At 42.6% G+C, this 23,124-nt stretch overlaps 1 protein-coding gene across 12 annotated transcripts in view; it reads left to right on the top strand.

The window, feature by feature from the left end:
- The window catches only part of ROBO2 (roundabout guidance receptor 2), a 947,974-nt gene that overhangs the window by 814,101 nt on the left and 110,749 nt on the right, over positions 1-23,124 (top strand). For 9 of the 12 annotated variants that reach the window (XM_049824867.1, XM_049824864.1, XM_049824876.1 and 6 more), the window contains exon 7: positions 1,691-1,702. The exons of the other annotated variants lie outside the window; for them this stretch is intronic. In XM_049824867.1, coding sequence (XP_049680824.1) covers positions 1,691-1,702 — 12 coding nt within the window. The remainder of the gene's footprint in view (positions 1-1,690; positions 1,703-23,124) is intronic. 12 annotated transcript variants of the gene reach the window in all.

Genomic DNA, 23,124 nt, shown 5'->3' with positions numbered 1-23,124 from the left:
ATATTATAAGCATACTAAATGTTCAGGATATCACAGAAAATGAGAAAAGCCATGAAATTCAATGGAGAAAGCTATTACTCTGAATTTTCTGGAAACAAAGGGCTGGGCAAACTCCCATTGACTTTAGAGGGACCACGAACAATGGTCTTTTTAATTAAAGGAAGCGTTCATTCTGAATTCTTAAACTTTTGCCAGTTTTGTCTGAAACTGCTTTTATTGTAACCACTTGTCATGTAGAGGAGCAAAACCACATAGCATTTCAAAATTTACTTTGATGGTGCCTTGGCCCTTGCAGGTGTTGTGTAGTTACAGCTGCAAACCTGGCAACAGCAGCATAATCCTTAGCTGCTTCATTCATGGCTCCATCTTCTCAAAGCAGGGGGTGAGGATGCAGTCAGGAAGTTTGTGTTACGCTGTCACAGACAACAACAGAATTTGAATTCTGTGACTCAGCCTTCATACCCTCTCTTGGAAAGGTGCATATCCCTCTTATTCCTCATCTCTCTCCAGAAAAAGGGATATGTCCATAATACTAGAAGCCAGAAAGTCTTCAAATAGATAATGGGTGAGAAAGGGCAGCAGGCTTGAAATAGTTAAATGAAGTGGGTATGCCGAACTAAGGATAAAGCCACAGAAAGGTTGAGAACTAAGAAGGTCCTTGCATGTTGTGTTAACTCTGAATCTGCATATCTTACATTTGACCCTAGCCTGCACATAAGCATATGGATCTGATTAACTTCTTAAAAAGAAAAAGGAAAAAAGGAAAAAAAGAATGTGCTGTTGCTCAGAAATATGTAACTACTTCTGCTGCTAAAATAAGGGAGGGTTCACCTACACAGTTGCAACCTGGAGTCAATTTTATGTCCAACTTTTCAGCTCTTCTGAAAGGGGATGTCTATATTTTATTAACAGAGGCACTGACAGCCCTCTTCCCCAGCACAAGTATAATGAAGAGCTGTTGCTATAATCAAGAAATCACTTGTTGCAGCAGCAGCTTTCAATCTTGATATCAACCTGAAACAGTATTAACCTGTCAATCATTTAGCAGCAATTTTTTTAGGAAGTAGAAGTTATCTAAGTAGTAATTTGGGAGGTTCTGGCTTGAAATCCCTATGGCCATTTCAGCCTATTTGTTATATTTTCATCAGCACTGTCAGTGAGGAAAAAGCAGTGTGCTGTAAGCTTTCATGCCCGTTATTGAATGAGAAAAACTGTCCTGGGCTTTCTGTAGCCCTTACTGCTGTACTGACTGGTCATGCTTAAAATTCAATTGGTATTTGACTCAGAAAGCAAAGCCTTGCATCTACTGGCATGACATTTGGCAGTCTGCAGCTTAAATTGATGTGTCCATCAGGATCTAAAAGTTTGTGCTAATGCAATGCAATTTTTCTTTTATCAGGCATTAACAATGATACTTGATGATGGCATGCGAAGATAATAAAAATGTTTCTCAGAGAATGGTTCCAGTCAGCTTGTTCAGATGCTGTGCTCAAGTAAATGTGATAATAGTGGCACGTGACTAAACAGTAGCAACAGTAAACATTTTACTTAGGCTGTCATTTGAGGGGTTAGCAATCATGGTAGTATCCATAGTGGAAGGTAACATTACACGTCATGCATTCTGACAGATATTCTTTTCTTTTTTTAATTTCTTTTTTATGTTCTCACTACACCATTGTAATGTCAACAGCTCGCCCCGTTGGTAAGTAACCATCCTTCTATCCATTTTAGCATGGCTTCATGCAATGCTTCATCTTTCATTTGCAACAGCATTTAATTGGCTGAAATTAGCAGCCAGTGCTTAATAGTTTTAACTGTCTAACACCAGGCAAGTGATTTTGACTGACAAAGTGCTATTTCTGAACTTTGTATTTTCTGCTGTGTCATGTATAAATGCATTTGCCTAATCACCAACAAATAGCAATCAGTGAAACAGGGTGGGTGTGGTGGTACTGAGCCAAAATCACTCATTCAGATGTTTTTAACAGTCTATTTAAGGGTCTGGTATAAAAGCTATTGAAATCAACAGAAAGGATTGTATTGACTTCTGTGAGCTTCTACCAGGCCCTAAACAATCAGCTTATTATGCTTTTATTGCATAGCAGTAAAAGCACAGGCTTTGCATGTCCCGTCTTTCTTGTATCTTTCAAAGAGTTTTGAAATGAAGTAGTCCTGAAATTGAAGAGGGGATGGAGTAGATTTCCGTGCTTGTTAAGAAAGTTCATCATTGATTTTTGTCCTTGGGTCATCTTGGAGTGCATTTTGGAATGTACTGTATAGGATGCAGACTTTTTTGAATAACAAGTCCAGAGGAGGGCAACCTCTGGATTTTTAATTCCCACACTGAAATTTTTTTTTCCTATGCCTTTGAAATTACTTCTGAAAATTTGTAAAAATATAACTGAGCATAATGGAAAATTTGCAACTGTCAGTAGCTGAAATTCACTTTTGGTGTTCAGAAATATCCTGAACATATTATTTAATTTTCTTTCACGGATGTTTACTCTGTGCCTATGTGGATTTTCTATTTTCTAAATAATTTAACCAGTTGCACTACGCCTGATTTTTGTAGTTTGTGTTTAGATATATCTTTTAGAATAATAATATGGTTACTCTGATATTTTTTTTTATTAGTGTGAAAAGTTGGTACTAGTGTTTATGGAGATTGCCGAGGCATTTGGTCTTCATTTAGTCAAAACTTTTGTTAGATACCTGTTTGACTAACATTTGTGAGTTTGAACTTGTCTCATCTCCTCACTGTTACAAGTTTGAAGGAAGAAAGTTTGGAATAATTTAAAGATAAAATCCAGATTAGGCCTCTGTTTCCAGGACTAAGGTGATCCCATGCTTGTTAGCTTGCTTGAACTAACATATGTAGAGCCAAACCAGGTACCTCAACAGTCACAGCATGGCTTATCCACACCTGGAGAATTCCCTGTGCAGAACGGAAATTCACTGTTTTCCATTTGGGATTTTTGATAGCAAGATTTAAAACCCAATCATTACTATATTACTTTAGCATTAGGCTAGTTGTCCAGAAATTAATTCCGAAGGGTTTTAACAGTGTAAAGCTGGAGTAAACTTGTAAGAAAATTTTCATTTGCTTAGAAAATATAGTATGAGTTTAGTATACTTCTAATGTAAATATCTCTTTTTAGAGAGGGGGGATTTACGGCTGCTTCTTTATTCACTAAGAAAATGCTACAAGATTAAAAGTATTTTACTTCTAGATATTTTTCTCACTTTGCTCACTCTTAAAAGAAAGGCAAGAAGAAAAATCACAAAGCAGAGACATTTTTCAGGCTCTGTGAAAGCCACATAAAATAGATAACTGGAGATTCACAAGAAAATTACAGATTTCAGCAGTGTTGATGGTGTCCTATTTCAGGGCACTGATTCTTTTTTAAGACTTTTCAGGCCATTGAGTCATCTCCAAAGCTTATACAGAAGTTCTTGATCTCAAGTTACTTTATGTCCAGGTATATGATCCCCTTGTGTGACCATGCTGTGGTCAATTTGGCGTATTCCCTGCCTATGCTATTTTGTTGCAAGTGAACATCTGGTACAAAGAAAATTCTTCTTTTACATGATTTATTCAGGAAACATAAATTAGAATGGTTGACCTTAAAATAATTATTTCATGGGCATATGGTCTTTATCAAATTATTTGTTTTAGTGAGTATCTTTGTGAATTGTGAAAAGATTAAGTAAGTCCAACCCCAAAGATATTTAACATGTAGAACTCCCATACAAGTGAGTATGTAGTGATTGCTGTGTATAAGCAGACCAGTTTCTTGAGATCACTTTTATCTGATCCTGTACCTGTAGAAGAAGGCAATGTTGTCCTTATGATAGTGTATACCTTTATTGTTTTTTGCTTAATGACCTGAAATGAAACTGGTTTCTACAGTTCATATCTCTGTAGGCAAAGCAGGTGGCTACCTATCCTGTTTTTCAAAACAGTAAGGCAAAACAAAGTAAATTCTCTCTCCACCACCCATTCCCCACCAAGAAGCCCAAGTCATCCTCTGTTAAAATTGTCATTTGACGAGAATGGTGAGTCAAATCTTGTAGTATTTTTTTGTTTAGGAAGTTAACTGGAATGCAGAGCAAAAATACCTCTCCTTACAGAAAGGAAGCTAAAGCAAACACTACTCAATGTTATTAAGCACACAGCTCTCTAGGAGGGTGACATTTTAAAAGAAGCATATTTATATATTTATGTGTGTGTTAAACTGCAGGAGAGCAGTTTGAAAGTTTATATTCTTTTGTGACACCTGAGAATTATCTAGGTACCTCTACCTTTCATCACTACCTCCAATTCAAAGAAGACATGTTTTGTCTTTATTGTGTTTTAAACAAGACCAAACTATTTTCTTTCAGTGGCTTATCACTGAAGAATAGAGAAATGTATTTTTAATGTTCCCGGATTGCAATTCTTGTTGCAAACTGAATAATTTTCATTTTCTATTCAATTTTTGCCTGTTTCAAATATTTACATTCGGATAGTTGTGTTATTTTTATTGAAATTTCAGCTTGAATGGAAAATTCAAGTGGGATTACCAGTGACCATGTTTGGTTCAAGCAGTTATTAACATATGGTATATACTACATAGACAAAATGAGGTATGGTTCTGCCCGAGGTGAATAGCAGCTGGTGAATTTAACAGCTCTATGCCAGATTATTCATCATGTTTAGATTTGCTACTAGGAATAAATGTGTTGCCCGTTTCTAAAATAGATGATCTCTTATTTATAACCTTTTGAAAAGATTTCCACCAGGATTTACAACAGGTGGGTTTAGGAAACGATATTTATCCCTATTTAGACTGTTTCTATTGTTATTTCACTCATTAGATGGATTTTCCAGATGAGTAAGTTCGTATTTTCTCACCTTCACATTCTGCTGTATTTCTTATGGTAGTTGGGCAGGAGAATAGCTGCTAAAAGAAGCACAGAAGTTGGGAGGAGCCCAAAAGTTTCATATAGTCCCACTGAAATAACACTGACCCTCTTTTCAAAAGCAGTTGCTGTATTGCTTTGAGATGGAGCACCTGAAGTCAAATAGAAGATCTATGAAGATCTCTTTGATGTTTCAGTTAGCTTTTTTGTAATCGTCCAAAAAGTCATTCAGATGACAGAGTACTCTGTATTCAAATTAATTTCAACTATGTCCAAGTGAAAATCCAGTTCTTTTCATTTCAGTTGCTTTGCAGTAAGTCAAGTCGTATGCTATGACTCATCTTCCCAGAAAGAAGCGACATGCAGCAAATAGCTAGATATTTTTGCCATCTGGAAAGAAATGAAGTATTTGGAATTAGCTAAGGAAGTAAAGGGAGACCAACCAAGTTACAAAAATTTCACTTCCCTACTATGTTGGAGAGGAGAGAAACAGATAAGACACCTGCCATGAATTTTCCAAATTTCATATTAATTAAATGCAGTCTATTCACATTTAAGTGCAATGTGACTGTATGACGCATTTCACTCTGCTCTGGGAAGTTTTCATGACATAAATCAGCCTGGCGTGACTTAATGATCTGTTTAGAGTGGTGCAGCATGAAACATAAAATAGAAAGGTCTGTATTTTAAACAAAGTTGTGTTAGCTGTTGTGACTAGAAATTAAGTTGTTCACATGGTTCAGATTGGTAAATGAGAAAGATCTCTTCTCCATTCTTATTCTTGCAGGGAAAGTCTATACAGGATGAATGCTTTTATTTTTAGTATATCCGTAAATATATCACCTTCACTTGAGACACTGAGGATTTATAAAATATCAGTAATGGCAGCTGGTATGTGACAGAAGAGATGAGATCATGCTTGGCACTACGGTGCCAACTTTCAGTGGCAGAAATCTCAAAGTATGGTATGTTGCCTGTCTGCCTGCTGCTACCACCTATAAAAATTTTAGAAGAGGGTAAGGACACCAGTGAACATTAGGCTTTTTGGATTTGTCTCCTACTTAAGTGAAAGAATAATGCATCATTCTTGTTTAAAAATAGGCAAATTCTTCAGATTAAAGAGAAAAGGTTGCATAGAATGAAATTCAGATTTCTTTGTATACCAGTAAGAGATTAAAATATGGAGCTGACTTGTTCTGACATTTCTTAGCCTTTTAAAGACCAGTCAAAAATCCTAAAGTCCATAGCATTTCTACCTTGGCAAAATTCTAATAGCTGAACTTAAACTTGAATCCTGTCATGTCTTCAGATATAGAAATACGTTTACAATATATGGGCCAGGATGGCTCTGCAAGTGGACACTGAGCACATTACCCACCAAGCATTTACATGCTGGTCCACAAAACTTGGCTTCATTTCCAGCTGCTCCAAGTCTTCTTGGGTATGCCAGATGGTGGTCAGAACAGAAATGCAGATCTGATAGAGGATTCTTCTTCAATAAGTGTGAAAGATGGCAGTGTATGTACTTGAAGTTTTAGCTTCATACTGTGACGTCCTGGCTCATTCCACTGTGGCACCAAGTATGTCCCAGTACTCATACTGTTTCTCTTAGAGAAAACCCAGTTACAGCAAGTGCAGGAAGAGATTAAGTACCTCATTTTTCTTTTTTTTTTTATTTTATTGCTGAACTCTAGCTTAGGAAAGTTTTAAGAAGTCCAATGTGTAAATCTTTTTTAACTTTCCTGAGTCTTGCTCAGATCAGTGGGAATTGTTTTCTTACTTCACTGGATTCTGAGTCTCTCCACAAGTCTTTGAAGATTAGCGTATGAAAAAGCCTTTTGATGTGTTGCTCCCCCCAAACTTTTCCCCTCCTTTTTTCTAAAAGGAGAAATCACTTACTTTTCCTTCAAGAGGAACATGGAAATCAATACATTAATCTATTCACTTTTCCTTTTACCTTCTTTGCTTGATTGCTGCTAGCCATATTACAGTTTGGATATGATCTCAGTGTTATTCAACAGCAAAACTACTGTATGCCCCATTCCTTGAATGCTGGCGTTGTCAGTCAGCATAAATAGTCTTTTTTCTTCCTCGCTCTTTTTCCTCTCTTCACTTAACAGTGGCCCAAATTGAGCGGAGTATCTCCTCTCAGCTTTTTTTATTCTCAAGGGTAAACAAACCAGGAACTCGCCATCTTTCTCACTATAGATATAGCCTATTAGCCTATCTAGGCTCTTTACTCTTTACTCTTCTCATCATCTCCTTAGCTCTTCTCTTCAGCATGTGAATTCATGTTTTTTTGAAGGAGATAAACAGATTACACTCATTATTTTGATGAAATCATACTGTATCAGCAAGGGATATGTTTTTCTTTTTTAAACACATTACCAGCAAACCCTCCTGCTATCTCCCATGACAAAAGGAATCATGGCAGATTACATGTCTTTTTGTTGGCATAATTTGTTTTGTTTGCTAAACTCACAGAAGCTATAGTAGCACGAGCCATCCCTTAATTGTACAGTTTACATTAGCAAGTGGGCTGAAGTGTTAAGATTTTAGGAAAGCACAACTTTTCCATCTGATCTGAGCAAAAGGTATATCCTGAATCTCAGACACTTGAGGAAAAAGAAAAAAACTTAAAAAGCATTGTCTAGAGTAGACAAAGTCCTGAGTAATGTAAGTTATTGGGCAGACAGAATCAGTGCTACGTCTATAGGCATCAAAACTGAGTGAACGACTTTCTAGAAGGGATTTTCCAGTAGCATCTGTAAGGTGCAGGGGCTGCTTGAAAGAAATTATTGGACAATATATAATAAAATAGAGATGTATGACTGTAGCGTTCGCTACATATCAAGGTGCCATGATTAGATCACTGGTCGGCCCGGACCAGGGGAAGAGACAGATAACACACACAGTGTGAGCGCCAACTTCCGCCTTTTATTGCGCAGTCAATTCCTTTTATATTAACAAGGGTAGGCGGGATTACAGATACGTCATAGGGCTGCGACTAAACCTCCATCTTTCCATGACATCAAGAGATCTTCCGAACGCCAAACCCTACATCTCCCCCTCTCTATGACTAGCTAGCTTCTATGGTTATGAACAGTTCCACGCAAAGAAATAACTGTGTAAAGTACTATGAGCATAAGCATATTTCTACAACTAAGTTGAAACATTGTATCTTAAACACACGTAAATGTAATTCACACAAGTGGTAAATGGAAAGTTAAGGCTAGGAAAGAATTACCTCTATTACTTTATAGAGTTTATCTTTTGTATGCTGATGTTAAGGCTTATTCTCTGGGGCATCCAGATTCCCGGCTGTGAGCGATTCTGACTCTTCTGTTGACACTTGTTCATACACAATGTTTTCAGTTCCGTCTCTGACAGCCGGATCCCATAAGGACACATATTGATGGGCTCTGAGAGGGATGTCATCCAGATACACATCAGGCCCCCCAACTGGTTTTGCATCCACTGCCAGAAATTTGTAGCGGATACCCAAGGTGTCACAAGCCAGGAAAGGATGACAGCGATCTGTAAGGAAAAAACACTCAAACACTACGAGGTTAGGGCAGGACGAACCATACGACTAGGGACCCATTTCAGTAGCCGTTCAGGCATCTGTACACAGGCGTACCCTTGCCCGAGACAACGCAGCTCAAACAGCCCATCCCATTGGCGTGTCTGAGGGTCACACATGCGGACCAACAGGTAAGGGCCTTTCTCTTCCGTGCTCGTAAAATGTCGTTGCGCCGCCATCTGTTCCAGGTCCTCTAGAACTGTCTGATTTAATGAAGTTAACGCAGTTAACAGAAGACGCTGTGTACGGAGAACAGGTGTGTTATCCTGTAACCAGGAGGGCTCCTCCTGCTCCCCCTCCCTAAGCCGATCGAGCAGGGTCTTTAAGGTTTGATGTGCTCGTTCTACAATGGCCTGGCCAGTGCTATTATAAGGGATGCCATTTTTACTCACCAAGCTGAACAAGGTAAAATTATTACAATAGCTAAAATCACAATAACTACAACAATGCCCATAAATCTTTGAGCCAACCCGTTACCCCTAATGACCCAGACCATGAGGACTATGAGGAAGATGAACCATCCATACATTCTTGTGCCATCTTGCTCCGCGAACTCAGCCCAGCAATCGGTAGGTGCCCCACAGAGGCAACGATGGCCTCACAGTACACCAGCCCGATGCTCTTTGGAAAAACCCAGTATTTATACATTTGCAGAGGAACGGGTTTTAGCACACGTGGCCAGCGGGTGCCAAAAGTCCGCCTCGGTTGCAATCTATGACGCATGCGCTCGCTGGCCAGGTGCACTGCACAAGTCATAGCCATCTTGTCTATTGTTTCATGGGCTTTGTGATGCGGTTGCGGTGCACAGAGAATCTTGACCTGTTATGTTAGCCAAGGTGACCTATACATTAGTTTTCAGCTGAGGTGGTATTTATATTGCCACACCATCTATGATGCTCCAGATGATGATGGTCGTGCAAATTCAACAGGAGTCTGTTGTCGGCCTGTATCTGTGGAAACACAATCAACCTTGTTCCCAGGTTATTAATTGAAATAGACCTTACCCCTAATTTTGGCTTTAACTAACTTTTACGTTTACCCCACACTCTCTTCCCGTAATCACACTATGTTTAATCAAAATATGTTTAATACACTTTTTACCTAAAGCAAGTTCTATATACAATAAGGCACACTGTTCTAAGTCTTCTACAAGCGATAAATCCTTATAATGCCTTAACCAAAAACCTCTCTGAAGGACTTAATGTCTGCTACTCTATTAGTCAGAATCTGTCGGATCAGTGGCTCCAGCACCCGCCGGTGCCGTGCCAGTTGCCATTGGGACAATTCCAGGTCCAGCATCAGTGCGAAGCCATGGCTTGACCCACTTAGCCGGGATCCAGCGCAGGCCTTGATCTGTAAGCAGACACATATACCCTCTCCCAGTATGTTTTACTTCTGCTGGTCCACACCATTGCCCGGACTCTGGGTCCTTATACATTACCATGATTCCTGTACTTTGTTGCATCCTTTCCGCCTGTAAAAGAGCATGATGCACTACCATTAGTGGGTCTTTGTGATCACCTGTCAATCTAAGATAATTTAGCACAAATAAGTCTTTGGCCAATTGTTCCTCTGGGAGTAAGCCCTGGGTTCCCCCTTTTTGTTTTTGCAGCATGCTCTTTAGGGTTTGGTTGGCCCGTTCGACAATAGCCTGTCCAGTGGGAAGATGTGGAATACCCGTACCATAGTGAATTCCCCACAAATTACAAAATCGAGCAAATCGTGTAGAACCATAGGCTGGGCTGTTGTCCGTCTTAATTTCTTTAGGCACACCCAGCACTGCAGTTTCCCTGTGGAGCCGATTCCACCATCTCCACGTTGTACTTCACCTGGGTTTGGAACACATGACCTGAATGGAACTAATTGTGCTATTCTGGTACCTTTAGGAATAGAAACAGGAGGGATTAAAACATGAATCATAATTTTCACAGTCCCACAATAATCTGCATCAATAAGCCCTGGGACTACCAGAATTCCTTTTAGAGCTGTTGAAGATCGCCCCGTTAAAAATTCACTAAGCCCAAACCCCAATGGTCCCTTTATGTTGAATGTGTACTACGGTTTCCACATCCACTCTGGAGCTTCCTGCAATGGTGGATCTGGTGGTTGCGAGGCTGCCTGAGGGCTGGCAGCCCAAGCCCCTTGCGTTCGTGTCGTCGCACGAGGGGCCTTCGCGATCGGTGTAAAGTTTCCCTTCTTCCTGCATTCTTGGGTGGTATGGTTATCTTTCTTACAACTGTTGCATCGTCTTTTTGTTAGCAGAAACTCTACATTGGCTTTTGATGTGTCCAAGTCTACCACAATTAAAACACTTGACCGAGGGTTTCTTACTGGCTTTATCAGTAAGCGGATTCTGTACTGACTCACAGCAGTCTTTAATTTTTCAAGGACTTTCCAGTGAAACGCCTCCCATCTTTTTTTTCCATTATTTTGTACAACAACTGGGAATGCTTGGAGCATAGTCCCGTCCACAAGGCATTTTTTATTACTCCCCTCCAATGCCTCTCCCTCTCGTCCGCAGCGGCTACTGCAGGCGGCTCCGCGTCTATCGCGGGCGCAGTTGGTTTCACCATCTCTGGTTCCGAGAGGCAGGATGGATTAAAGGGCGGTGGCGCGGATGGTTCTGCCCCGGGGCCGGCCAAGCGGCCGTGGCTGGCGGCGGCCATTCCATGGCCGGCCCACACCCGCTGCTGCAAACGGGCGGGGGGGGGCGGGGGCGGAAAGGGAGGGGCCGAGGGAGGGGCTGGAGGAAGCGCCACAGGTGGTGCAGATGACGGCTCAGCAGGCAAAGGCTCTGGAGGCTCAGTCTGCTTTCCCGGCAAGGGTGCCTGATTTCCCCTGCGGGGGGGGGGGTGTGTGTGTGTTTCCTCCTCTGCCACAGTCTCCAAGCCCCACTGCCTCCCAGTTATCACCTCCGCGGGTGGCCGTTCCTCCCATGGATACTTTGGAGGGGGCACATCTGTCCCCGCTAGTGCCGCCCCTACAGGAAAAACCTCCATCTCTGCCGTACTCTCCGTGTCCATGCCCTCAATCAGAGATGGCCCGCTCTGTGAACCCCGCTCCACGGCCGCCCACTCCGTCTGAGTCTGACTCACTGTCCCCGAGGGCACTGTCTCCCGCTATTCCTGAGGCGGCGCCTCATCCGCAAACATAGTCGCTCGCGCCGCCAACCAGCACGCCCCAGCCTCCCATCCTGCCGCGACAGCCTTCTCCACCTTCCCCCAACTCTGTAATCGTTCTGCAGCTCCCTGCTCACCCGCGAGCGCAGACTGGAGCAAAGACTCCCGAATCTCTCCCCATTTTGGGGGGCTTAAAACTTTTCTAGGAGATCCAATGCCTCCCCAGCGCAACATCCATTGGATGCATTCGCCCGTGGGGTCCTTCTTAATCGTTCCTCGGGCACCCACCTCATCAGCCAATACCTTCAATACCTTAATCACTTGCACAAGTTCCATTGTTGCCTGTGCGACCCATCACGTCGGGGTCACCACTATGTAGCGTTCGCTACATATCAAGGTGCCACGATTAGATCACTGGTCAGCCCAGACCAGGGAAAGAGACAGATAACACACACGGTGTGAGCACCACTTCTGCCTTTTATTGCGCAGTTAATTCCTTTTATACTAACAAGGGTAGGCGGGGTTACGGATACATCATAGGGCTGCGACTAACCCTCTGTCTTTCCATGACATCGAGAGATCTTCCGAACGCCAAACCCTACATATGACTAAATGAGAGCAGGCTACAGTCTAATGTTGAGATAAAATTCAGACCAGATATTTAAACAATATTTAAATGTACTGTAACACAAAGAGGAGGAGGGGGTCAGGAAAAGTGCTGATGCTGAACTTAGAGCACTGGAAATAGGGGTGGGGGGCAGAATGTAGATGTATTTCTCTTCTGCTATGTAGGAGCCAGAGCTGTATTTTTTTATAATTATTCTCATAGTTTTGTTTTATTGACATTAGTCCTAGGGAAGAAGGAAGAACAAAGACTTGGTAGTAGTTTGTTGGGGGGTTTTTTGTGCTTCAACTTTTGTTATACAAATGATAAATGTAGATTTGTCTGTTAGGTTAATTGAAATTGGCACAGAAACTTTGAATATAAACCAAACCTGCTTTTTCATCATTGTTTATCTTGCATCTCTTTTTTCCACTATGCAAATTTATCCCACTTCTTTCTTTTAGGTCATCCAGGGATAAAAGAGAGATTTTATGTGTCAAAATACATAGGACAGTTAGTGTTATAGATTCTCTAGACTTCTTTCACCTCTTGCAAAGAAAGAAAAAATGCTTATGCTTCCATGCTTTCAGAGATTATCTGCTTAAGTGTTTCAGAAGAATTGAGGGAGAAAAATATTATTATATGTGAAATTCAGAACCTGAATTTAAATTGAAGATTAGAACAATTAGTCCAGGTGTGAAGGGAAGTTTAGCATTCTCAAATGATTGAAATGTGATCTTTTCACACTGTTGTGTTTTTACATGGCTCATCTGAAAACAGTAAACAGAACAAAACAAAAGGAATTTCTCACTTTCCATGAGACAGGAGCAGGATGAAGGACACTTACAGCAGAACTGTCCTGGTAATAAACTTGCTGAGACCTCACTTCACCCTGCTTTCTACCTCTGTCCCATTGTAGGTAGCTTGATTCCTCTTCCCCAGTGCTTCCTTTCATTCAATCTGCTAAAAGTTCTTCCTGCTTGCCCCCTGTGCTTCTAATTTTGTGTATTTGATCTACTGGGGTAGGACATATGAGAATTAGTTTTGAAGCAGTGTCAATGTTAAAGCTATGTTAAATCCGAGCTACGGATTACTGATACTCCCCTAGGTTATGGGAGGCTGCTTTTCAGAAGAATCCAAAGCAAGTACCTGCTTTGCCACCTCCACCCATGTCATTTTAAAATAATATCACAGGTCTAGTGAAGGGCTTCATGAATCACTTGTTATCCTCACAACCTACCCATTCCTCATTTTTATTGGCAGAACCATCCACCTGAAGAAGAAATCATGGAAGAAGGAGAACACTCTAAATGAACAAGGAAGAGAACATACTTAAAGAAGAAAACAATGTCCACAAAATGAGATCTATGCACTTGTTTTGAAGTCCAGCTGCACTCATACAAACTAGGGAATAGTTATAGATTCCTATGCTAACATGATACTCATGGCAGAGAAAAAAAGGAAACTCATTTTCCAGGCAACTCAGTCCTAACTAGCATGCTAAAATGTTGCATCCTTCCCTGTCTGTGAACACACCTAATCATTGGAGCACACCATAAGATTGAGAAGTCTTTTCACTTTAAAGAAAATTACCGTCCTTAACGTCCATTAGTTTATCCGTGATAAGTAATATCTGAATTAGTAATAGGCCTAAGCTGTCATCCTCTCAGGCTTCTGTAATGGCTCCTGTGTCAGAGGCTACACCCTTGATTTATCATTAGTCATAGCTAATAGTGCACTAATAACTTTGTGTCCTAAGAACCACACATCACTTTTGGTACCCGTTAAGAAGATCTGAACTTCTGAGGAAGGAACTGCTGACTCAGCCCAGGTTTCTAGTGTTTGAGACTGGACATATTTTCTGTTTTCCTATACTTACTCCATCAGCAATAGTAGCCTTGCAAAACATCTTTCAAAACTGCTCAGCTTTCCTATCTGCACTTTTTGGCAGCTCATGCCATGCAAAGGACAATGTTGCTACAGCAAGGTATATAAGTAGGGTTTTGCAGTTTTCTTTTACATTTGCATCACAAAAGCACCCAAAAGTCCAGTATCTACCAAACCTTCTAGGCAAATTTAATTAATGACAAACAAAGGTGGGGGATCATTATTTTCTTTCAAGAATTCCTGTACTGCCTTCAGCTGTCATCTAAGCCAGTATCTGGAACCAGCAAAGCAATCCTACAAATAAGTAATCCTACTCCATAGATGATGTCAAGGGTTACCTCCCTTTTCAAAATACATAGTGCTTCAGCTGGAGCCCTGGGACCTTCTGCTATCCTCCGTGTAAATATCTTAGAGGCAAGTCTTGATCTGTATTTGGTAAGGCAGGAACTGAGTTTGATCTCTTAAAGTAAACATGTATCAAAGACCAGCTGAAGTGGCCACATGAATATTGTCACTGTGGTAAGGATTTGAGAGGAGCATTGAGATACCCAGTTTAAAGTCTCTGAGGGCTTTCCAAAAGAAGATTGTGATGTTGATGGGGTTCCAGAAGTGTCGTGGTTTAACCCCAGCCAGCAACTAAGCATCATGCAGCCGCTTACTCACTCCCCCCCATCCAGTGGGATGGGGGAGAAAATCGGGAAAAAGAAGTAAACCTCCTGGGTTGAGATAAGAACGGTTTAATAGAACAGAAAAGAAGAAACTAATAATGATAATGATAACACTAATAAAATGACAACAGTAGTAATAAAAGGATTGGAATGTACAAGTGATGTGCAGGGCAATTGCTCACCACCCGCCGACCGACACCCAGCTAGTCCCTGAGCGGTGATTCCCTGCCCCCCACTCCTCAGTTCCTATACTAGATGTGACGTCCCATGGTATGGAATACACCGTTGGCCAGTTTGGGTCAGGTGCCCCGGCTGTGTCCTGTGCCAACTTCTTGTGCCCCTCCAGCTTTCTTGCTGGCTGGGGATGAGAAGCTGAAAAATCCTTGACTATAGTCTAAACACTACTGAGCAACAACTGAAAACATCAGTGTGTTATCAACGTTCTTCGCATAGTGAACTCAAAACACAGCACTGTACCAGCTACTAGGAAGACAGTTAACTCTATCCCAGCTGAAACCAGGACGGTACCCACCCCTTATTCTATACCATTGACGTCATGCTCAGTTCCCATACCTTTAGTTACATCCTGATCAATCATCATCACCTTTCCATCCCCTTGAGACATATGAACAATGAGATATATGTATACACACACAGAGATATCATTCCTTCAGTTCATGAGTTATGTTCATAAAACGTTTGTTGAGTTCATTTAGTTTCTGACTCTGGGCTCCCTCTGTCATACCAGTCTGCCTGGACAGGAGGGATGGTGCAAAGTCCTCTCAGTCGGTAGAGCAGAATTGGGCTTCAGTGCGGTGTGATGAGCAAGTGACATTTGACGCAGCAGGAGGATGGTGTGCACTGTTGGATTGTTGCATGCTGGAGTCAGTTCTGGTTCCATCAGTACTGCACTTTGCTCAGTTTTATCACAGTTCTTTCTTGCTTGATCCAAATGATTCTTACTATAGTACTGTGGATATAGCATATAACAATTATAGTAATGATAACATACAGTGGCAGGGTTATATAGCAGCTAATATCATACAGTTTAATTCTGGCTATTTTCACCTAAAATCAGATCCCCTTGAGGCACACATCGGACTTCTCGATCTTTTCTCATCATCCACCAAGTGCACCCAGGCCCTTGAGCAAAAGCAATCCCACGAATGAGTTTACCTTTGCCTGAGGCAGGAGTAACCCAGACTGTTTTCCCTAACATATTTTTCATGTGCACTACAGGGACTTTATCCCCTTCTACATCATGTAAAAATTCTGATTGGGCAGGGCCACTCCGATTGGCAGATCCTCTGGTGTTGACTAACCAGGTGGCTTTTGCTAGATGTGTATCCCAATGTTTGAAAGTTCCGCCTCCCATTGCTTTCAATGTAGTCTTTAACAGTCCATTGTATCGCTCAATTTTCCCAGAGGCTGGTGCATGATAGGGGCTATGATACACCCACTCAATGCCATACTCTTTGGCCCAGGTGTCTATGAGGTTGTTTCGGAAATGAGTCCCATTGTCTGACTCAATTCCTTCTGGGGTGCCATGTCACCACAAGACCTGCTTCTCAAGGCCCAGGATAGTGTTCCGGGCAGTGGCATGGGGCACAGAATATGTTTCCAGCCATCCGGTGGTTGCTTCCACCATTGTCAGCACATAGCGCTTGCCTTGGCGAGTTTGTGGGAGTGTGATATAGTCAATCTTCCAGGCTTCCCCATATTTATATTTCAGCCATCGCCCTCCATACCATAGGGGCTTTAATTGCTTGGCTTGCTTAATTGCAGCACGTTTCATGTTCATGGATAACCTGCGCGATAGTGTCCATGGTCAGGTCCACCCCTTGATCTCGAGCCCACCTATATGTTGCATCTCTTCCCTGATGGCCCACTGAGCCATAAATAGCTCACCCTTATGTTGCCAGTCCAGGTCCACCTGAGCCACTTCAGTCTTGGCAACCTGATCCACCTGTGGGTTGTTTCGATGTTCTTCAGTGGCCCGACCCTTGGGTACGTGAGCATCTACATGACATACTTTTACAACCAGATTCTCTAGCCGGGATGCAATATCTTGCCACAGTGCGGCAGCCCAGATGGGTTTACCTCTGCGCTGCCAGTTGCTCTGCTTCCATTGCTGTAACCACCCCCACAGGGCATTTGCCACCATCCATGAGTCAGTATAGAGATAGAGCACTGGCAACTTTTCTCTTTCAGCAATGTCTAATGCTAGCTGGATGGCTTTCACCTCTGCAAACTGACTCAATTCACCTTCTCCTTCAGCAGTTCCTGCGACTAGTCGTGTAGGACTCCATACAGCAGCCTTCCACCTCCGATGCTTTCCCATAATGCGACAGGACCCATCAGTGAACAGGGCATATTGCCTCTCATTTTCTGACAGTTTATTATACAGCGGGGCTTCTTCAGCACATGCCACCTCCTCCTCTGGCAACATTTCAAAATCTTTGCCTTCTGGCCAGTCCGTGATCACTTCTAAAATTCCTGGGCAACTGGGGTTTCCTATGTGAGCCCGTTGTGTGATCAGTGCGATCCACTTACTCCACGTGCCATCAGTCGCATGATGTGTAGAGGAGACCCTCCCTTTGAACATCCAGCCCAGCACTGGCAGTCGGGGTGCTAAGAAGAGCTGTGTCTCAGTACCAACCACTTCTGAGGCGGCTCGAACTCCTTCATATGCTGCCAAGATCTCTTTTTCAGTTGGAGTATAGTGAGCCTCGGATCCTCGATATCCTCGACTCCAAAACCCCAGGGGTCGGCCTCGGGTCTCCCCAGGTGCTTTCTGCCAGAGGCTCCAGGTAGGGCCATTCACCCCAGCTGCAGTGTAGAGCACATTTTTAACATCTTGTCCTGTCCGGACTGGTCCAAGGGCTACTGCATGAACAATCTCCCGTTTAATTTGTTCAAAGGCTTGTTGTTGCTCAGGGCCCCATTTAAAATCATTCTTCCGGGTCACTTGATAGAGAGGGCTCACAATTTGACTGTAATTTGGAATATGCATTCTCCAAAACCCCACAACACCTAAGAAGGCCTGTGTTTCCTTTTTATTAGTCAGTGGAGACATAGCTGCTATTTTGTTAATCACATCCATTGGGATCTGACGATGTCCATCTTGCCATTTTATTCCCAAAAACTGGATCTCCTGCGCAGGTCCCTTGACCTTACTTTCTTTTATGGCAAAACCAGCTTTCAGAAGGATTTGGATTATTTTCTTCCCTTTCTCAAAGACTTCTTCTGCCGTGTTGCTCCATACGATGATGTCATTAATGTACTGCAGGTGTTCCGGAGCTTCACCTTTTTCCAGTGCAGTCTGGATTAGTCCATGGCAAATGGTGGGGCTGTGTTTCCACCCCTGGGGCAATCGATTCCAAGTGTACCGGACACCCCTCCAAGTAAAGGCAAATTGTGGATGACACTCTGCTGCCAGAGGGATTGAGAAAAACGCATTAGCAATGTCAATTGTGGCATACCACTTGGCTGCCTTTGACTCTAGTTCATGTTGAAGTTCTAGCATATCTGGAACGGCAGCACTCAACGGTGGCGTAACTTCATTCAGGCCACGATAGTCAACTGTTAGTCTCCACTCCGCATTAGACTTCCGCACTGGCCATATGGGACTATTAAAGGGTGAGTGAGTTTTGCTGATCACTCCTTGGCTCTCCAGTTGGCGAATCAACTTGTGGATGGGAATCAGAGAGTCGGTTGGTGAGATATTGCCACCAGTGCACCATCGTGGTAGCAATGGGCACTTGTTCTTCAGTCTTCAGCAACCCCACAATCGAAGGGTCTTAAGAGAGACCAGGCAGGGTAGACAGCTGTTCAGTGCCCTCTGTCTCCAAGGCAGCTATACCGAAAGCCCATCGATACCCCTTTGGGTCCTTAAAATACCCTCTCTTGAGATAGTCTATGCCAAGGATACACGGAGCCTCTGGACCAGTCACAATGGGGTGTTTCTGCCATTCATTCCCAGTTAGGCTTACTTCAGCTTCCAATACAGTTAACTCTTGGGATCCCCCTGTCACACCAGAAATACAAATGGGTTCTGCCCCTTTATAACTTGATGGCATTAGAGTGCACTGTGTGCCAGTCTCTACTAGAGCCTTATACTCCTGTGGGTCTGACGTGCCAGGCCATCGAATCCACACAGTCCAATAGACCTGGTTATCCCTTTCCTCCATCTGGCTGGAGGCAGGGCCCCTCTAATTCTTGTCAGAGTATCCAGTATTCACTTCTCATAAAATTGGCTCAGAATTCCCTTCAAAAGGATCAGAAAAAAGATCAGCCCTTCTACTCTGTTTGGAAACTGGAGCGGCATTTTTCTGGGTAGAATCCCCTTTTGTGGTGGTTTTTCCTCGCAGTTCATGTACCTGTGCATTTAGGACTGAGGTAGGTTTTCTGTCCCATTTCCTCATGTCCTTTCCATGATCACATAGATAAAACCACAGGGCACCTTGCAGTGTGTATCTTCTCTCTCTTGGGCAGAAGAACGCTCACTCCTAATAGCTGAGACATCGGTCCTTACAGGTGTGGAGTAGGACATATCCTCTTTGAATTGCTGGAAATCCTCAGACAGCTTCTCCACAGCCGAAATGCAGGCTTGTAGGGAGGAGGAGAGATTTTCTTCGTATTGGCGGAGTTGGCGAGCCACTTCATCCACTGTCGGTGCCTCTTCGTCTTTCCAGGCCATTATTGCCAGTGAGTTGGCATAGGATGATAGTGCGCTCCGTACAAACTTCCGCCACATGGGTCATGTGCATTGGACTTCGTCTGGATCTTTGAGTAACTGTGGGTTGTCCGGGTCATGATGAATCGTCTCTAGCACAGCTAATTCCCTCAGATATTGAATACCTTTTTCCATGGTGGTCCACTTGCTTGATTGACATATAACATCTTTCTTAAAGGGGTACCTCTCCTTCACACTTGACAGGAGTCGCCTCCAGAGGCTGATGGCTCGTGTCCCTTTTCCAATTGCCTTGTCAATGCCACCTTCCCTGGCAAGCAATCCTAGCTGCTTGGCTTCCCTACCTTCTGATTCCAAGCTATTAGCCCCATTGTCCCAGCATCGGAGGAGCCAGGTGATAATATGCTCACCTATATGGCGGCCAAAATCTTTTCTCAAATCCCGCAGCTCACTCAAGGATAGGGACCGGGTTATTACCTCTGGTTCTGCCTCTTCCTCCAGTTCCCGTGATGGCCCTGGTTCATCTTCATCCTTCGCTAAGTGAACTGATTTTTTTTGTATATTTCTTTTTCTGTATGGGGGCAACTGATACTGGTGCAGGTTGGTCTGCTGGTTCAGTTGCAGTATCGCTCGCCGGGTTTTGGATAACCGCAGTGTCTGTTGCCGAGGTTTGGATAGCAGGAGTGCTCATCGCTGGGGCTGGAGGGACCGCAGTGCCTATTGCCGAGGTTTGGGTGGCCAAGGTGCTCATCGTTTTGTTGTCAGGTCCAGAGACTTTTTCTTCCCCTTGAGGGTACTGAGTGGTGTCAAACAGGGCTCAATAGGCATGGGCCAGGCCCCAGCAGGTTGCAGTGCTTTGTATCTCTCTGGAGCTGCCGGGGTGACAGCATACCTTTTCCAAATATCTTACTAGTTCTTCTGGATCCTGCACTTGTTAAGGGGTGAATTTCCAAAACATTGGAGGTGCCCACTTTTCTAGGTACTTGCCCATACTACCCCACACACCCTGCCACTCATAATTATCCAGCCTTGGGGCAGATCTCTGGGTGATCTTCTTAAATAGCTGTTTAACCTTAAGTGAGAGCTGAACCACATTCAGAAGCATGCTAATTCCTAGCAGTAGGGCTAGGACCGTGCTAGTCCCAACATCCCAGGAGTATTCAAATTTTTCAAAATTCTCAAACACCATTGTAACTGGACTGAAGGAGAAAGGAGAGGGGAAGACAGGTACCCGACTCATAGACTGGTTTTCCGTGGAGAAAAGGTAAATGGTATAATTATTAATAGTTTCCCACAGATGGCTCCTGCAGTATAAAGGTGACAATGCTAAGTGCAAATACTGGATTAATCCCACAGCCGATGACTTTATCATACCATAAACCAGTGTTATACAATACATCAAAGCGAAAACCTGAATCCACCTCCCACGGATGATAAGCAGCAGAAGAGGAACTACATAGAGCAAGTGAGGTGATACATAACAGAATTTTAAAAACCAGAGCAACAACTCTAGGGACACATAAATCAACATAATGACCAGCGACTATTAGACCAATATAATGAATGCTTAGAACAAATTTGTTTTAACAAGCTCTGGTCAGGCTTGTCGTTATCTCAACCCTTCGTGCCCCACGTTGAGCGCCAAAATGGACTGTCATGGTTTAACCCCAGCCAGCAACTAAGCATCACGCAGCCGCTTACTCACTCCCCCCCATCCAGTGGGATGGGGGAGAAAATCGGGAAAAAGAAGTAAACCTCCTGGGTTGAGATAAGAACGGTTTAATAGAACAGAAAAGAAGAAACTAATAATGATAATGATAACACTAATAAAATGACAACAGTAGTAATAAAAGGATTGGAATGTACAAGTGATGCGCAGGGCAATTGCTCACCACCCGCTGACCGACACCCAGCTAGTCCCCAAGCGGCAATTCCCTGCCCCCGCTTCCCAGTTCCTATACTAGATGTGACGTCCCATGGTATGGAATACACCGTTGGCCAGTTTGGGTCAGGTGCCCCGGCTGTGTCCTGTGCCAACTTCTTGTGCCCCTCCAGCTTTCTTACTGGCTGGGGATGAGAAGCTGAAAAATCCTTGACTATAGTCTAAACACTACTGAGCAACAACTGAAAACATCAGTGTGTTATCAACATTCTTCGCATACTGAACTCAAAAACACAGCACTGTACCAGCTACTAGGAAGACAGTTAACTCTATCCCAGCTGAAACCAGGACAAGAAGTCAGAAGACAATCTGGGGAAGGCGCCATTTTCTCATCCCCCTAACTGACTCTCTTACTTCCAGGCAGATACTGAGTATTGTACCAGGTGTAGCTTTGATTGTTCAAAGGATTAATATGAAATTAATTTATTGCTGCAAATGTACAATGCTGAAAAAGACTGTAGGTGGGGATATTAGGTTGGTCTGCTGTTTCTTCGCTGCTGGAAGCAGAACTGAGTCTTACAGAATTTGGTGCTTTACCAGCCAGTGTGTTTCTTGTTCCTCAAAGCTTTTTCCCATGTCTGAGGTTTGCTTAGAACATTTACAAGTCAGCATCTTTCCCCTTGCTCCCTTTGAACCAGTCACAGAAATATTTTTATGGATAATAAACAATTTGAGTTTAAAATGAAGCACTCATCTTTATTACTTTGGCTTGCCTAAATAATCTTCACGATACATTTCATTTGTAGTTCGCTATCAACTACATAAGCCAATAGGAGAATTTCTACCAACGTCAATGAGCTTTGAATAAAGCCTCATGTGCCATGGTATATGAGGACATTTTATTTAAGTACATGTAATTAAAAGATTACTAAAGTTTTCATTATCTGAAAATTGTTTGGATTATGTAAAATGAGTTTGGTCTCATAGTGTCTGCCTTAGGTAATTGAGGATGTTTAGAAAAAAACCCAAACAACAACAACAAAAATCCCACTGATATTAGTTGCCGTGGTTACAATTCCATTTCTGCTTGCAGTAGCAATGCTGGAGTAAAACTTATCTACTTTTAATTAAAATCACAGCAATATATAATGTATGAACCCCAGGGAACCTGGGCTGGGGGAGGTGCTATGAGCGAGTCATGACAATAAAATTCCTTTAGGATCATTGAATTCAATGTGACCACAAATCACAAGATCAGCTTACAAAACTGTGTCACTGGAAGAAAATGTTGCTAGTACTTGATACAGGATCAGTGTACTTTTTGCTATAAATTCACATTTTTCTGTGGTAATTTTCTCCTCCCCTTCTAAGTCTTTTGCCACATTTCTTACCAGGAGACCAGAGTTCACCTAGGAGGCATGAACTGACTGTCTCAGTCAAAATTCTCTGTATCAGCAGCTTTATCAGCTCCTGGTTACTCAGTGTAACCTTTATTATTCAATAACACTACGGGGAAAGAAATGAATACAATCCATCCCAACAGATTAGAGATTCTTTTAATTATTAAGATTGGAGAAGAGTTGAGAAATCACTTTGAAATAATTTACAATATTTGTTTCTTTCTTTTTCTTCTACAGCTCTTTAACACTTGAGCAGAGGCTACCTTCATATACATTTATTAATAGAATAAAAAGATCCATTCAGTCATGCATAAAACAACATCTAGAAAGAGTGCAACAGAACGCACTCTTCCCTTTTTGAACAACACAACTAATGCTCACTACTG

This window comes from Accipiter gentilis, chromosome 21 (assembly GCF_929443795.1).
Source record: "Accipiter gentilis chromosome 21, bAccGen1.1, whole genome shotgun sequence".
NCBI classification, from domain to species: Eukaryota; Metazoa; Chordata; class Aves; order Accipitriformes; family Accipitridae; genus Astur; species Astur gentilis.
This window is presented reverse-complemented; position numbering and strand designations above follow the sequence as displayed.